The sequence below is a fragment of the Pseudorasbora parva genome, chromosome 14, assembly GCF_024679245.1.
Source record: "Pseudorasbora parva isolate DD20220531a chromosome 14, ASM2467924v1, whole genome shotgun sequence".
Lineage (NCBI taxonomy): Eukaryota > Metazoa > Chordata > Actinopteri > Cypriniformes > Gobionidae > Pseudorasbora > Pseudorasbora parva.
The window spans coordinates 43,095,711-43,113,968 of record NC_090185.1 but is presented as its reverse complement, the minus strand read 5'-3'; the positions used below and the strand labels follow the sequence as shown (position 1 = coordinate 43,113,968).

General features: G+C 41.7%; 1 protein-coding gene across 1 annotated transcript in view; it reads left to right on the top strand.

Moving 5' to 3' along the window:
* Window positions 1-18,258, top strand: part of LOC137040641 (NACHT, LRR and PYD domains-containing protein 12-like) — a 274,172-nt gene that overhangs the window by 238,499 nt on the left and 17,415 nt on the right. Inside the window, exon 11 of the mRNA XM_067416434.1 lies at window positions 17,458-17,631. Coding sequence (XP_067272535.1) covers window positions 17,458-17,631 — 174 coding nt within the window. The remainder of the gene's footprint in view (window positions 1-17,457; window positions 17,632-18,258) is intronic.

Genomic DNA, 18,258 nt, shown 5'->3' with positions numbered 1-18,258 from the left:
GGTTTATTTAGGATGATGTGTCGAATAAACAATTATTGAATATGAATATTTGAAGGATCGGAGTCATTGCGCCGGAGACGGGTTTATTTAGGATGATGTGTCGAATAAACAATTATTCGGAAGACTACACGGAAGACAATAACCTTGCGGATAAACTCATTATTTTGATTTTTTTTTGCACACAAAAACTATTTGCGTCACTTCGTGAAATTATTGTACAGCCACTGTTGTGTGATGGACTTTATAACAACATGTTTAGGGTTTTGTGAGTGGGTCAGTGGAAATGTACTGAATGACAATGGAGGCCTTTCTCAGCTTTCAACAAAAGTATCTTCATTTGTGTTCCGAAGATGAACGAAGGTCTGACGGGTGTCCAACGACATGAGGGTGAGTAATTCATGAAATAATTTTCATTTTTGGTTGAACTAACCCTTTAGCTCCTCCCCCTAATGTCGTTCCACACCCGTAAGACCTCCGTTCATCTTCACACACAGTTTAAGATATTAGATATTTAGTCCATGTCCAGAAAGGGAATAAAAACATCCTCAAAGTAGTCCATATGAGACATCAGTGGGTTAATTAGAGTCTCTTGAAGCATCCAAAATACATTTGGGTCCAAAAATAACAAAAACTATGACTTTATTCAGCATTGGCTTCTCTTCCGGGTTTGTTTTCAAACCTCAAATAAAGATTAAAACGGTTATGAATCAGTGTATTGAATGCATTTCCACTAATGCCAACATAATTTGAGTCTATTCAAAAGAATGCTGTGGTTGATAGTATCGAATGCAGTGCTAAGATCGAGTAACACTAATAAGCCCCTTTCACACTGCGATTCCGGCAAATACACGGATAATGCGACACAGCATTTGTCCCCGGGCCGCTAGATTTGGTCCATTCTCACTACCAGCGAAATACTGTAATATGTGCGCTTTCACACACAACCCGTAGCGGTCACGAATCAAGTTGACACGTGACATCCGGATGTGACGTAAAACGGCGAGCGATCTCCGCTTCAGGGCGAATAGTAAGGAGCTCCGTGGTCTCGACTTGTGTCCAGTTTGTGCACGTTTCTGCTTGTTTAATTTTAGTTTCTTTTGTATACGAACACTCTCTGCGTTTAAAACACCGATGAGCTCTTCTGGCACTGCAGGGTTGTATTATTGAAAACACAAGCTCTAGGAGTCGCACGATAACTACGCATACGCTTCGGCATTAGTTTTGGCTTTTGTTCACACAACACTCGTCCCGGGTCGAATACCGCAATATTACTAGGTCCCCGACCCGGGTTCAATTCGGTAATCAATCCCGGGACGTGGTTGCTTTCACACAGAAGGCGACCCGGCAATGCTCTGGGAATATTGCGGGTCCGGCGTGCAGTGTGAAAGGGGCTATAGGGAGATACAACCATGATCAGATGATAAGAGTAAATCATTTGTAACTCTAATTAGAGCAGTCTCAGTACTATGATACAGTCTAAATCCTGACTGGAAATCCTCACAGATACCATTTCTTTCTAAAAAAAGGAACATAATTGTAAGGACACTGCCTTTTCTAGTATTTTTGACAGAAGCGGTTGATTTGAGATTGGCCTGTAATGGACTAATTCTTTAGGATCAAGTTGCATTTTTTTAAATAAGTGGTTTAATTATAGCCAACTTAAAGGTTTTCGGTACATATCCTAATGTCAAGGATGAATTAATAATATTAAGCAGAGGATCTATGACCTCTGGAAGTATCTCTTTTAAAAGCCTAGTTGGTATAGGGTCAAGCATACATGTTGTTGATTTTGACAGCCAAGTACAATATTGAGAGATTTGTACTTTTACTTAAGGGTATCTGTTCTTTTACTTAAGGGTATCTGTTCTTTTACTTAAGTAATGAAGCTGTATACTCTGTCTGCCTCTAGATTTTGATGATTTAACAAGTTTAGCCAAATCTTCTCCTCTTATAGCAGTGAATGAGGGTAATAATGTATTTCCTTGCCGATACAGTGATAGAGAGCGCGTTATACTCGTAGCTCAAGTCAACAGCGGCTGGCTGAACTGAGGCGTGAGTCTCTTGGTGACGTCAGCTTCCCTCTTCCATTGATTGGCTACGGGATGAGCTGTCAATCTAGAACTAGTGGACCAATGGTGATGCTTAGACCCGCCCCTGATTTACATAAAACTCAAACTGCACCATTTGGAAACGCAAGGAGACACCCCTCGCTGCAGCCTGTAGCACGATGACGTTGCTGGATCAGATCGAATACGTACTGGATGGTGGATCGTTATGGCAATGTCATTCATACAGATCTCTAAATTAATTTATAATGCGTATGCGCTAGTCATAATGTATGATCATTATTGTATATAGATGATGTTCTAAACTGTGTAGTTGTAGAACTGATAAATAGTTTTAAGTAATTATTGATTAATAAATCATCTTTTCATAAATGTGATGCTTAATTATCCTAGTTTCGCTGTGCATGCATGCAAAACAGTTAATTTTTATATATATTCTGATCATACTTGCTGTTGAGTGGAAGAGTCAAGTAATTGTCTCTGTAATTTTAATCCTCAATGCAACACGATCTGTAAAGAACTTTAAAATACCAGTAGCCTACACATTCAAGGGAAAATGCAAAACGCGTGTCCTAATGGCGTGAGCATGTTATTAATCATTATTTTTGAGCGAGCGGTTTGAGTATTTATCTATCCAGCAAACTCTCCTGTGCATTCAATGATGTCCCCAAAACTCTTCTGCGCATGCGTATATGACATCATCGAATTGTGAATGAAACCACCGCGCATGCGCGTCCAGTACGCGTTGGATCGGATCCAGTACGTCATCGTGCTACAGGCTGCAGCGAGGACTTCTTGAACGCAAGCGAAGAATGTGGAAACGAGCAAAGAAGAAAAGAGAACGGACATACAAAAAATGAAAATAAGAGCAGAAAACATGATTTTGTGTGCGATTCAGATCATTTTGAATTCATGATTCAGCTTTGAGCAATATAATTTTAAACTTGTTTAAATGTTTGACTCACGCTTATTATTTGTATTTCTATGACCACGTTGTTTGTGACTCTGGGTAACTTTGCATTGATTTTTCAGTTTTGTGAATTATATTTTCTCATGTGTTTTTAAAATTTTGATTCACACTTTTTTTTTTTTTTTATGCGTGCCCGCAATTCAATTGGTGGGAATCTGATTCCATATGAGACCCCTGGTGTAGAGTATTAAGGTATTATGAGTGAGAGGTTGACTAAACGAGTGTATTACCTGCACCTGAAATAGCCTTCGTTATTCAGCTCAATGTCCATAATATCCATTATTAAAGAAATCAGTTTGAATGTCCACTGAGAAAAGCGATATCTTTTTCCTTTAAAAGATTTCCAAATAGAGCGCTAAACAACTTCCTTGTTTACAACCAGTCACTCATAAAGACTCATAAAGTAACTGTCACTGAAGTCAACATTACGGACCTTTTCTCAATACCAAATACAGCATATTAGTTATATAAAATAATATTTATTGTTTAAATATTGTTTAAATGACATGTTCATAAAGTCCAATAATGATCAATGCTGGGTCAGGCTGCATTTACCCTGAACATCACTGAAAGCACATCAACAATACCATTGTGTCTGTGACCACTGCGTCAGACACCTCAGGTGTAGTGTGAGAGAATCTGTAGTGTGTGTTGTGTCTCATTATGACAGACTGAGGTCTCCACAGTAATAGATGTGTCTGTGACCACTGCGTCAGACGCCTCAGGTGTAGTGTGAGAGGATCTGTAGTGTGTGTTGTGTCTCATTATGACAGACTGAGGTCTCCACAGTAATAGATGTGTCTGTGACCACTGCGTCAGACACCTCAGGTGTAGTGTGAGAGTATCTGTAGTGTGTGTTGTGTCTCATTATGACAGACTGAGGTCTCCACAGTAATAGATGTGTCTGTGACCACTGCGTCAGACGCCTCAGGTGTAGTGTGAGAGGATCTGTAGTGTGTGTTGTGTCTCATTATGACAGACTGAGGTCTCCACAGTAATAGATGTGTGTGTGACCACTGCGTCAGACACCTCAGGTGTAGTGTGAGAGGATCTGTAGTGTGTGTTGTGTCTCATTATGACAGACTGAGGTCTCCACAGTAATAGATGTGTCTGTGACCACTGCGTCAGACGCCTCAGGTGTAGTGTGAGAGGATCTGTAGTGTGTGTTGTGTCTCATTATGACAGACTGAGGTCTCCACAGTAATAGATGTGTCTGTGACCACTGCGTCAGACGCCTCAGGTGTAGTGTGAGAGGATCTGTAGTGTGTGTTGTGTCTCATTATGACAGACTGAGGTCTCCACAGTAATAGATGTGTCTGTGACCACTGCGTCCGACACCTCAGGTGTAGTGTGAGAGGATCTGTAGTGTGTGTTGTGTCTCATTATGACAGACTGAGGTCTCCACAGTAATAGATGTGTCTGTGACCACTGCGTCAGACACCTCAGGTGTAGTGTGAGAGTATCTGTAGTGTGTGTTGTGTCTCATTATGACAGACTGAGGTCTCCACAGTAATAGATGTGTCTGTGACCACTGCGTCAGACGCCTCAGGTGTAGTGTGAGAGGATCTGTAGTGTGTGTTGTGTCTCATTATGACAGACTGAGGTCTCCACAGTAATAGATGTGTCTGTGACCACTGCGTCAGACGCCTCAGGTGTAGTGTGAGAGTATCTGTAGTGTGTGTTGTGTCTCATTATGACAGACTGAGGTCTCCACAGTAATAGATGTGTGTGTGACCACTGCGTCAGACGCCCCCGGTGTAGTGTGAGAGGATCTGTAGTGTGTGTTGTGTCTCATTATGACATACTGAGGTCTCCATAGTAATAGATGTGTCTGTGACCACTGCGTCAGACGCCTCAGGTGTAGTGTGAGAGTATCTGTAGTGTGTGTTGTGTCTCATTATGACAGACTGAGGTCTCCACAGTAATAGATGTGTCTGTGACCACTGCGTCAGACACCTCAGGTGTAGTGTGAGAGGATCTGTAGTGTGTTGTGTCTCATTATGACAGACTGAGGTCTCCACAGTAATAGATGTGTGTGTGACCACTGCGTCAGACGCCTCAGGTGTAGTGTGAGAGTATCTGTAGTGTGTGTTGTGTCTCATTATGACAGACTGAGGTCTCCACAGTAATAGATGTGTGTGTGACCACTGCGTCAGACGCCTCAGGTGTAGTGTGAGAGTATCTGTAGTGTGTGTTGTGTCTCATTATGACAGACTGAGGTCTCCACAGTAATAGATGTGTGTGTGACCACTGCGTCAGACGCCTCAGGTGTAGTGTGAGAGTATCTGTAGTGTGTGTTGTGTCTCATTATGACAGACTGAGGTCTCCACAGTAATAGATGTGTCTGTGACCACTGCGTCAGACGCCTCAGGTGTAGTGTGAGAGGATCTGTAGTGTGTGTTGTGTCTCATTATGACAGACTGAGGTCTCCACAGTAATAGATGTGTCTGTGACCACTGCGTCAGACACCTCAGGTGTAGTGTGAGAGGATCTGTAGTGTGTTGTGTCTCATTATGACAGACTGAGGTCTCCACAGTAATAGATGTGTGTGTGACCACTGCGTCAGACGCCTCAGGTGTAGTGTGAGAGTATCTGTAGTGTGTGTTGTGTCTCATTATGACAGACTGAGGTCTCCACAGTAATAGATGTGTGTGTGACCACTGCGTCAGACGCCTCAGGTGTAGTGTGAGAGTATCTGTAGTGTGTGTTGTGTCTCATTATGACAGACTGAGGTCTCCACAGTAATAGATGTGTCTGTGACCACTGCGTCAGACGCCTCAGGTGTAGTGTGAGAGGATCTGTAGTGTGTGTTGTGTCTCATTATGACAGACTGAGGTCTCCACAGTAATAGATGTGTCTGTGACCACTGCGTCAGACGCCTCAGGTGTAGTGTGTGAGGATCTGTAGTGTGTGTTGTGTCTCATTATGACAGACTGAGGTCTCCACAGTAATAGATGTGTCTGTGACCACTGCGTCAGACACCTCAGGTGTAGTGTGAGAGGATCTGTAGTGTGTGTTGTGTCTCATTATGACAGACTGAGGTCTCCACAGTGATAGATGTGTCTGTGACCACTGCGTCAGACACCTCAGGTGTAGTGTGAGAGTCGCTTTCTGTCCACTGTAATGTAACTGCCAGTCTGTTACACAGATCGTTCAGGTCTGGCCAGTCTGAGCGAACTCCAAAGCCTGCAGCGTGTGTGTCCAGTTTGCCGTTGCCTTTCCTCCTGAAGCCTAGGAAGCTGTCCTGGTTACCTGTGGCCAAAGGGACCTTTCTCTTCCTAAGGTCCATTAAGAGGGAAGCTCTGGCTAGCTCTTCGACTGCAGTATCATCACTGTTGAGCATGCTGATGAGGTGTGCTAACCTTAAAGTGGAATAGGTCCATTCCACATTTGGGACCCCCAGACCCCCTTCCTTTAGTTTGAGGAAAATTATGTCACTCACCTGCAATGGTGATTTTATGGCCAAGGTAGGTGTATGTTTCATGACGAGAGTACACTCTGATGGGCTGTCCCATTAATGTGAAGGAGGGGGGTTTGTCAGATTTAGATTTGTACCAGCGGTTTCCACCACTTCGCCGCTCGTAGAATGCTGCACATTTGGTGTGCTTCACCTCCAGCTTAGACCACTGTAGGAATTCATCTGTTCTGGACAGGATGTTTTGAATGATCTTCTCGTCTCTGGAGGACACCTGGACATCATCAGCGTACCCCTGGACAGGGTTTGGGGATCGAGTGTGTGGTGGTGCGCACTGGCAGATCCACTTCATCCACTGGTTGATGGCCAGGATGAAGTTGACAGCACTCCAGGGGCAGCCTGTCTTAATCCCCACCTTAAGAGTTATCAGCTCTGTGAGTTGTTTACCACAGATAACTTGTAAAAAAAAAGATCCTTTATACACATCTGTTATGAGGGCCACAAAGGGCTATTTGGAAGAACTTTGTCTATTTCATCAATAGTAAAATGAGCAGTGGATGGATAATGGACTGGAGCAGTTGTCTCTATGTTGGTGGACCAGGGGGGCGTGGCCAATGTATGAGACGGGAGTGATTGACATTTGTCTATATAATACTTATGCACGATACTGATATCATTAATAGTAGGTGGAGGGGAAGGAAATGTGCTGTTATTGAGAATAATCTCAATAGCTTTGGACCTGCGGTGCTGCCATAGGTGTGCTAGTTTTTCTCTGCTTACCGTCCTCGGCTGCCCGCGGCGCTCCTCATCTCCCCTTCTGCTGAGCGACGGCTGGATGACGTCTCTCACGGAGATCAGCTGTTTCTCAATCCAGGAAGTAATGGAGGCCGATGTTAATTCCACTGCATGTTTATCGCTCAAGGGGAACTTCTTTAGGATGCGTGACACATATTTCAGGAGCGGTAATCCAAACTCCTTCCCACCAGCACGCCTCGCACGAAACACTCCGTTTCTGAAAAAAACGCCGAAAAGTATGGACGCAACTTTACTCCATTTCGCCGGGTCACCCGAGCAGGCACAGTAAGCTCTTTCTTGGAGTAGTTTGGTGTCCAATGACTTTCTGAAGTGTCTCTCATAGATCTCAAACTTGTTCCATTCCTGACATTCAAGTTGGCACACATTGTTGTTAAAGTCAAATTGGACATCCTCGCCAGCCAGTAATGGTGTTTGTGGGACTGGGTCATATGTTTGCCTCTGTTGTTTGTAAATGCGGCCGCTTGACAGGGCTCGTTTAAACGCCAGTCTAAGTGCTGCAACTAAGCACATGTTCAGTAATAATGTCCAAAGCATAGGTTCTCTGCTGCATTAACGATGGCATTTACAACGGCACACACACACACACACACACACACACACACACACACACACACACACACACACACACACACACTTTAAACATTCATTATAGTGATTTAACATTACAGTGTAACTGAAAGCTTTTGAACATTTATTCGGCTTCAAACTTCAACTTAAAACAATCCTCTCATAAACCCATGTCAAATTTACCTGTCCTTATTAAAACTACAAAAGTTCTCCAGTCAAGAGCAGTGAATGATTAGCGTTAATGGCTGCTGTCGCTTTAAGATCTACCGCTGCAGAACTGACGCTGCACTATAACTGATCTCTAACTTCATAGTTTCACTAAACAGAAATGAACAGCTCAAATTGTGCAAACCTCTGCTTAGCCCCATGATGAACTGTGGGCAAAGGCTGATGACGTAACACCAGGTGGGCCCGCCCTCACGTGACTATGATTGGCCGATTGATAAGCCTAAATCTGATTGGCTAAAGAATACGACTGCTCCGGGTTGGAGGAGAGCGCTGCCAGGAGAGTCTCAAAATACTCACACACACACACACATCCAAGGCGATTCACACGCGAATGACGATTCGCACATTCACATTCAAGGACAAACTTGTACATTTGAAACATTCAAAAGTTTTTATGCACAGTTGTAAATCTACGAATTGTGTTTTGCATTTGTGAAATGTTTTTTATGAATATATAATTTAATTTTTTGCACGTGAATAGTTTTTTGTGCATGTAAATTTGATTTCATGCATGTGAAATTGTCTACACATGTGTGCATTGTGTTTTTTGCGTGAATTATTAATGAGTCTTTTCTGCTTCCATACATTCGGCGTTAAGAGCAGGAAAGACCCCGCAGTGAGTCCTGACGTAAGGGCAGAGCAAGTTTAAATATCCTTTCTGGTCTATATTTCCATCTTGTAATGCAGCTGTTTGGGGTATTTAAAGATATATAAATGATTTGTAATAGAGCAGGCACTTTTAATGGGTTATGTTATAGGCTTGTTCTTATGAAATATATTTATTGACTACATGGTCATTTCACCTTATTATTTAAAGGGTCATATAATGGTTCACGCACTTTTACAAGTTGATTGTATGGAAATGTGTGTTGGCAGTGCCTGTGTAAACCAGAACTTTATGACACTTCTGAGATGAAAAATCAAGAATTACAAATATGACTTTCAGACGATGTGCTGATGAATGACTGTCTGAAAAATCCTTTAAAAGCTCAGTTTGATCATCTCAGATCTGAGTCATTGTCTTTTCTCTTTCTGTATTCAGTTTCCAGCTCACAGAACTAGAGACTCGATTACAAGCAGATTATGGGAACTGTAGACTATATGACCACTGTATGTCTTTAATAAGATCATCATCTCAGATCTGAGTCATTGTCTTTTCTCTTTCTGTCTTCAGTCTGAGTTATTGCAGTATTACAGAGGAACAGTGTCTCATCCTGACTTCAGCTCTGAAATCAAACCCATCACACCTGAGAGATCTGGACCTGAGCGAGAATAAACTAGGAGACTCTGGAGTGAAGCCCTTATGTGACGCACTGAAGGATTCACACTGTAAACTGGAGAGATTGAGGTGAAGAACTCAATATCTGATGATAGTCTGAGTTCACACTACATTTATGAAGATGATATAACTCTACAGAATAAAGAGTTTTCTCATTTCTCTCAATGTAGGTTAAGCCGCTGTTATATGACAGATGAAGGTTGTTCTGCTGTGACTTCAGCTCTGAAATCAAACCCATCACACCTGAGAGAGCTGGACCTGAGCTGGAATAAACTAGGAGACTCTGGAGTGAGAAACCTCAGTGATCTACTGATGATCCCTCAATGCCAGCTGGAGAAACTACAGTTAGTATCATTATACTGTACAGTTACAGTCTGATCACAGTTCACTGTTTAGTTTAAGACAACTGGACACAAGTCTCATCATTTACACTGAAGCTCTGCATCTGCTGGTCTTTGTCATTGGTCACAATAAAATTCAGTGTCTTAAAGGACAACTCCGGTGAGAAATGACCCTAGGGGTAATTAACAGATGGTTACCGAGTAGATCGTTCTCTGGGATGCGTTTTCATGAAAATCGAATGTAAAGAGTTTTATCTCTAAAAACAGATTAGCTTATAACACTAGTCTATGGGGCACAGGGTAGACACAGGGTGGTAAAATTAAAACGCTAGTTAATACCACTAACAAGGCTCATAATATCCTCACACTAACACGGCAGCATAATGAGGGTCCCTACATGCAAACCGAAGCATTGAGAACTTTGTAAGTGTTCAAACAGTTTAATAAGAAGATACTTTATAAACACAGCGCATAACGCGTTCACGGACAGGCACCATCTTGGAAAACAGTCTCGACGAATCGATCCACGAGCGCTGTTCTAAGTGAGCTGGTCGATAGGAATTAAGTTTGTGAAATGTAATAACATGGACATTTTTAGTTTTATTTATTTATTTTCTCTGTTGTGTTCAGTGTTTTCTTCCGGAAACAACGGACCATATGAGATTCCAAGTCACAGTTCATCACTTAGCAGAGCTCTCGTCGCTTGATGAGTCGAGACTGTTTTCCAAGATGGCGCCTGTCAGTGAACGTGTAACGTACTATGTTTATAAAGTGTCTTCTTATTAAACTGTTTGTACTCTTACAAAGTTCTCAATGCTTCGGTTTGCATGTAGGGACCCTCATTATGCTACCGTGTTAGTGTGAGGCTATTTTTAGCCTTGTTAGTGGTATTAACTAGCGATTTAATTTCACTACTCTGTGCCCCATAGACTAGTGTTTATAAGCTAATCTGTTTTTAAAGATAAACTCTTTACATTCGATTTCCATGAAAACGCATCCCAGAGAACGATCTACTCGCTCCATTCGACCAAGACTGCCTTGCTCTCGGTAACTGAGGCACTGAGACTGGCAAAAGCAGCTTCCAAATCCTCAGTGCTCATTCTGCTGGATCTGTCTGCTGCTTTTGACACAGTTAACCACCAGATCCTCCTGTCAACACTTAAGACGATGGGTATCTCAGGAACTGCCCTCCAGTGGTTCAGGTCTTACCTCTCTGGTAGGTCCTACAGGGTGTCATGGAGAGGTGTAGTGTCTAAGTCACATCATCTAGCTACTGGGGTTCCCCAGGGCTCAGTGCTTGGACCACTTCTTTTCTCCATCTACATGTCATCATTAGGTTCTGTCATTCAGAAACACGGCTTCTCCTATCACTGCTATGCGGATGACACTCAACTCTACTTCTCATTTCAACCAGATGATCCTACAGTCAGTGTTCGTATCGCTGCCTGTCTGACAGACATTTCTGACTGGATGAAAGAGCATCATCTTAAACTCAATCTTGCAAAGACAGAATTACTTGTTTTCTCAACCAACCCAGCACTTCATCAAAATTTCTCCATTCAGCTTGGTTCATCAACCATAACTCCATCCAGGACAGCCAGGAACCTTGTTGTAGGAGTTGTAAATGATGACCAGTTAAACTTCACTGACCACATTATTGCAACAGCCCGGTCCTGCAGATTTGCTTTATACAACATTAGAAAGATCAGACCCTTCCTATCAGAACAGGCTGCACAACTCCTGGTTCAAGCTCTTGTTCTCTCCAGACTGGACTATTGTAATGCTCTTCTGGCTGGGCTTCCAGCATGCACTATCAAACCCTTGCAGCTGATCCAGAATGCAGCGGCGAGAGTGGTCTTTAATGAGCCGAAGAGAGCACATGTTACGCCTCTCTTCATCAAACTGCACTGGTTGCCAATGGCTGCTCGCATCAAATTCAAGGCTCTAGTTATCGCCTACAAAACAACCACTGGTTCTGCACCAATATACCTAAACTCACTTGTTCAGACTTACACACCCTCCAGAAGCTTGCGTTCTGCGAATGAGCGGCGCCTCGTGGTTCCTTCCCAAAGAGGCATGAAATCGCTCTCACGGACATTTTCCTGGACCGTTCCCACCTGGTGGAATGACCTGCCGATCTCAATTCGTGCTGCCGAGTCTGTAGCCATTCTTAAAAAACATCTTAAGACACATCTTTTCCTATTGCACTTGACCAATACAGAATAGCACTTACTGATCATATCTACGTCTCTCATCCGGATTTGTGCCTTCAGGCGGGTATGTTACATAGTTATCATAGCTACCAAAACCCAGTGTTCTGTATTTTGCGTACGTGAGTTTTTGCTGTTGATGGCTATTGCTGCACGTTTAGCTAGAATGCCATACAAAACCAACCCATTGGGCCACTGAATCCGCATTAACGACAACAGTTGGGGCATCAGCCTTAGTCCTAATGGGTTGTTATCATAGCTATCAAAATCCAGTGTTCTGTATTTTCCGTACGTGAGTATTTGTTGTAGCTGGCTATATATTAAAAAAAAAAAAAAAAGTTGTGTACTGTGCTAATTAATTGAGAGTTCTTACAGCTCTTACAGGTTTTTGGCCTTGTCTGTTCCGTTGCTTCTATTACTCTCCCCTTTTTTGTAAGTCGCTTTGGATAAAAGCGTCTGCTAAATGATTAAATGTAAATGTAAAATGTAACTCGCTAACCATCTGTTAATTACCCCTAGGGTCATTTCTCACCGGAGTTGCCCTTTAACTACTAAATCGTTTCATTTAAAGTATTTGAAACAATGAACTGATTGTGTAGATATTGCTCTGCAGAAATATCATGAGATCTGAATCTGCTGCTACAATAAACAAAAGAGAGATTAAAAGATTTAACAAAGAAAGAGAAGAAACAACAGTTTCCAGCTCACAGAACTAGAGACTCGATTACAAGCAGATTATGGGAACTATAGACTATATGACCACTGTATGTCTTTAATAAGATCATCATCTCAGATCTGAGTCATTGTCTTTTCTCTTTCTGTCTTCAGTCTGAGTGAATGCAGAATTACAGAGGAACAGTGTCTCATCCTGACTTCAGCTCTGAAATCAAACCCATCACACCTGAGAGATCTGGACCTGAGCGAGAATAAACTAGGAGACTCTGGAGTGAAGCCCTTATGTGACGCACTGAAGGATTCACACTGTAAACTGGAGAGATTGAGGTGAAGAACTCAATATCTCATGATAGTCTGAGTTCACACTACATTTATGAAGATGATATAACTCTACAGAATAAAGAGTTTTCTCATTTCTCTCAATGTAGGTTAAGATGGTGTGATATGACAGATGAAGGTTGTTCTGCTGTGACTTCAGCTCTGAAATCAAACCCATCACACCTGAGAGATCTGGACCTGAGAGGGAATAAACTAGGAGACTCTGGAGTGAGAAACCTCAGTGATCTACTGATGATCCCTCAATGCCAGCTGGAGAAACTACAGTTAGTATCATTATACTGTACAGTTACAGTCTGATCACAGTTCACTGTTTAGTGTAAGACAACTGGACACAAGTCTCATCATTTACACTGAAGCTCTGCATCTGCTGGTCTTTGCCATTGGTCACAATTAAAATTCAGTGTCTTAAAGGACAACTCCGGTGAGAAATGACCATAGGGGTAATTAACAGATGGTTACCGAGTAGATCGTTCTCTGGGATGCGTTTTAATGAAAATCGAATGTAAAGAGTTTTATCTCTAAAAACAGATTAGCTTATAACGCTAGTCTATGGGGCACAGAGTAGACACAGGGTGGTAAAATTAAATCGCTAGTTAATACCACTAACAAGGCTCAAAATATCCTCACACTAACACGGCAGCATAATGAGGGTCCCTACATGCAAACCGAAGCATTGAGAACTTTGTAAGTGTTCAAACAGTTTAATAAGAAGATACTTTATAAACACAGCGCATAACGCGTTCACGGACAGGCACCATCTTGGAAAACAGTCTCGACTAATCGATCCACGAGCGCTGTTCTAAGTGAGCTGGTCGATAGGAATTAAGTTTGTGAAATGTAATAACATGGACATTTTTAGTTTTATTTATTTATTAGCTCTGTTGTGTTCAGTGTTTTCTTCTGGAAACAACGGCCCATATGAGATTCCAAGTCACAGTTCATCACTTAGCAGAGCTCTCGTCGCTTGATGAGTCGAGACTGTTTTCCAAGATGGCGCCTGTCAGTGAACGCGTAATGCACTATGTTTATAAAGTATCTTCTTATTAAACTGTTTGTACTCTTACAAAGTTCTCAATGCTTCGGTTTGCATGTAGGGACTAGGGATGCGCGATATACCGGTACTGGAAAAATACCGGTATATATTTTATTTAAAACGGTACGATATCATGATTTGGCACATTTCGGTATATGCTGCTTTTCCGAAGTTCACCGCTAGATGGCAGCGCTCTACCCAAACTGACCCGAAACAACCGGCAAATGTGACAACAACATAGACGGACAAAATGGATAAAGCAGTTGAATCTCACTCAAGATGCCCAAAACGAATTAATAAAGAGAGGAGTAGAAGTGACATTTGTAATGGCTTTGCTTATAAAACTGATGAAGAACCATCAAACCTAGCCAAGAAGCATCTGTCACTATCCTGACTTTAAGACTTCTGAAGAGATCGACAGGTCAGTGGATCATTCAAACCATCTCATTTAGACATTTATTTTCTTTTAACACTGATCAACGCACATACATAGCCTAACATAAGATCGAATATCACAATCTCCAGCGTTCGTTTCAACCAATGACATTTAGATCTCATTATATTTGCACGCGTACTATTGCACTATTTATATTCGCGTTAGACACAACCGCCTGTGTTTATGTGAATACTCACTAAAGACGGACATAAGTGACAGGTGTGTGTGTGTGTGTGTGTGTGTGTGTGTGTGTGTGTGTGTGTGTGTGTGTGTGTGTGTCGTATGAGCTCATATCTCCTGTAACTTACGAAATGCTATAAAATCTCTTGCATGTTCAAATGATTTCCGTTCTCCGTCCAGAGACGAGCCTGAAATGTTGAATCAGATTATGCAGATTGCTTTAGTGTAGTGCGATGTCTTTGGAAACCAGAAGCAATTTGCTCATTTTGAGAGATTTTTGCTGAAATTATTTCTCACACGAAAGTTTTCAAATGACTGATTTGATGTGATAAGCTTTGCTAATTAATTTACTAATAAACATTTGTGGTAATTTCCCACTTTATAAACTCAAAACTTGCATAATTGTTCTCATTCGCGTGCAATAAACCCGCGCAAATATAAGACCTTGTGGTATCGATTTAATATCGGTACTTCGGTATTAGATTGTGGTACCGTACCGAAGCCAAAATTGTGGTATCGAGCCATCCCTAGTAGGGACCCTCATTATGCTGCCGTGTTAGTGTGAGGCTATTTTGAGCCTTGTTAGTGGTATTAACTAGCGATTTAATTTCACTACTGTGTGCCCCATAGACTAGTGTTATAAGCTAATCTGTGTTTAAAGATAAAACTCATTACATTTGATTTCCATGAAAACGCATCCCAGAGAACGATCTACTCTGTAACCATCTGTTAATTACCCCTAGGGTCATTTCTCACCGGAGTTGCCCTTTAACTACTAAATCGTTTCATTTAAAGTATTTGAAACAATGAACTGATTGTGTAGATATTGCTCTGCAGAAATATCATGAGATCTGAATCTGCTGCTACAATAAACAAAAGAGAGATTAAAAGATTTAACAAAGAAAGAGAAGAAACAACAGTTTCCAGCTCACAGAACTAGAGACTCGATTACAAGCAGATTATGGGAACTATAGACTATATGACCACTGTATGTCTTTAATAAGATCATCATCTCAGATCTGAGTCATTGTCTTTTCTCTTTCTGTCTTCAGTCTGAGTGTTTGCAGAATTACAGAGGAACAGTGTCTCATCCTGACTTCAGCTCTGAAATCAAACCCATCACACCTGAGAGATCTGGACCTGAGAGGGAATAAACTAGGAGACTCTGGAGTGAAGCCCTTATGTGAAGTACTGAAGGATTCACACTGTAAACTGGAGAGATTGAGGTGAAGAACTCAATATCTCATGATAGTCTGAGTTCACACTACATTTATGAAGATGATATAACTCTACAGAATAAAGAGTTTTCTCATTTCTCTCAATGTAGGTTAAGCCGCTGTGATATGACAGATGAAGGTTGTTCTGCTGTGACTTCAGCTCTGAAATCAAACCCATCACACTTGAGAGAGCTGGACCTGAGTGTGAATAAACTAGGAGACTCTGGAGTGAGAAACCTCAGTGATCTACTGATGATCCCTCAATGCCAGCTGGAGAAACTACAGTTAGTATCATTATACTGTACAGTTACAGTCTGATCACAGTTCACTGTTTAGTTTAAGACAACTGGACACAAGTCTCATCATTTACACTGAAGCTCTGCATCTGCTGGTCTTTGCCATTGGTCACAATTACAATTCAGTGTCTGAACTACTAAATCATTTCATTTAAAGTATTTGAAACAATGAACTGATTGTGTAGATGTTGTTCTGCAGAAATATCATGAGATCTGAATCTGCTGCTACAATAAACAAAAGAGAGATTAACCCTTGTATGGTGTTCGGGTCTGTTGGACCCGTTTTCATTTTTTATCGAAAGAAAAATGATACGATTAATTATTTTTTCAAACTGAGACTCATTGGCCTTGGCTCATTTTCTGTGAGGAATATATATCAGAACACATTTTCAATGACCACACACTGTACACCCCCCTACACATTTATATTACACACAGGATGTTCGGGTCCACTGGACCCGGGGATCATAAAAGTGTGGGAATTGCAGGTCCTGTGTACCTTTACTCTGTCCTCCTCCTGTCAGGGCCTGCTGTTAGTGTGTGTGTGTGTGTTCATGTATATGGTTTATGAGGACACAAATGTGTATAATGACATGGATATTACAACCTAAACATGGTTTATGACGACATCTGTGTCCTCACACTAAAACATACTAAATGGTGTTTTTTGAAATTCAAAAAATGCCAAAAGTTTTCTGTGATGGGCAGGTTTAGGGGTAGGGTTAGTGTAGGGGATAGATTATACAGTCTGTACATTAGAAAAACCAGTATGCCTGTGGAGAGGAACCATACACCACATATCCAAGTGTACATGCGTGTGTGTGTGTGGGGGGGGGGGGGGGGGGTTGCGTGCGTGCGTGCGTGTGTGTGTGTGTGTGTGTGTGTGTATGTGTGCGCATGAGTGTGTGTGTGTGTGTGTGTGTGTGTGAGAGAGAGATTGTGTGTGAGTGTGAGAAAGTAGCTACAAGAGTGAGTTTTGTTTCTACCCCTGCCGTTTCCACACGAGGTAGCAATTCTTAAATGTGATCTAACAAAAGGTAAAGAGAAAATATTAACCATATATGCTGTTTATATTGCTTGTAATTGGGTTGAAGTAAACATCTGTTGAGTATTTTAACATAACATTTTAGATTGAGTTGAATTAAACACCCAAAAATACAGCGGGTCCACCAGACCCACGAACACTGGCTGAGTAACAGAAATATGAACACCACACAAGGGTTAAAAGATTTAACAAAGAAAGAGAAGAAACAACAGTTTCCAGCTCACAGAACTAGAGACTCGTTCACAAGCAGATTATGGGAACTATAGACTATATGACCACTGTGTGTCTTTAATAAGATCATCATCTCAGATCTGAGTCATTGTCTTTTCTCTTTCTGTCTTCAGTCTGTGGGATTGCAGTATTACAGAGAAACAGTGTCTCATCCTGACTTCAGCTCTGAAATCAAACCCATCACACCTGAGAGATCTGGACCTGAGCGGGAATAAACTAGGAGACTCTGGAGTGAGAAACCTCAGTGATCTACTGATGATCCCTCAATGCCAGCTGGAGAAACTACAGTTAGTATCATTATACTGTACAGTTACAGTCTGATCACAGTTCACTGTTGAGGTTAAAGGGATAGTTTACCCCAAAATGAAAATGATCCCATGATTTACTCAACCTCAGCTCATCCTAGGTGTGTATGACATTCCTCTTTCAGACGAACATAATCAGAGTTATATTATAAAAGTCCTGGATAATCCACGCTTTATAATGGCTCCCTGTGCTGCTCTGTTTTTGAAGTCCATTAAACCAGAGGTGGAAAGGAACGAATTACATTTACTCGCGTTACTGTACTTGAGTCGTTTTTCTGTGTACTTCTACTTTTATAAGTCGTTTTTAACAATCTGTAATTTTACTTTTACTGAAGTACGTTTTGATTAAAGTATTGTACTTCGCTACATTTTAAACCACATCCGTTACTGAGTAAAAATAAATCATTAATGCAAAGAGGGGAGGAAAAAAACGCGATCCGGAAACGACTATATTGAATAGAGGGCGCGGGCGTGATATTTCCCCCAGGATGGTAGGGGAAGGTACCGCCTTTTTCGTCTCTGATTGGCTAGAAGGGCTCTCCTCCGATTGGTTACACATCTCACGCTCATGGCAGGCTGTCAGCTAGTCTGTTTTGATCGTCTTTACAG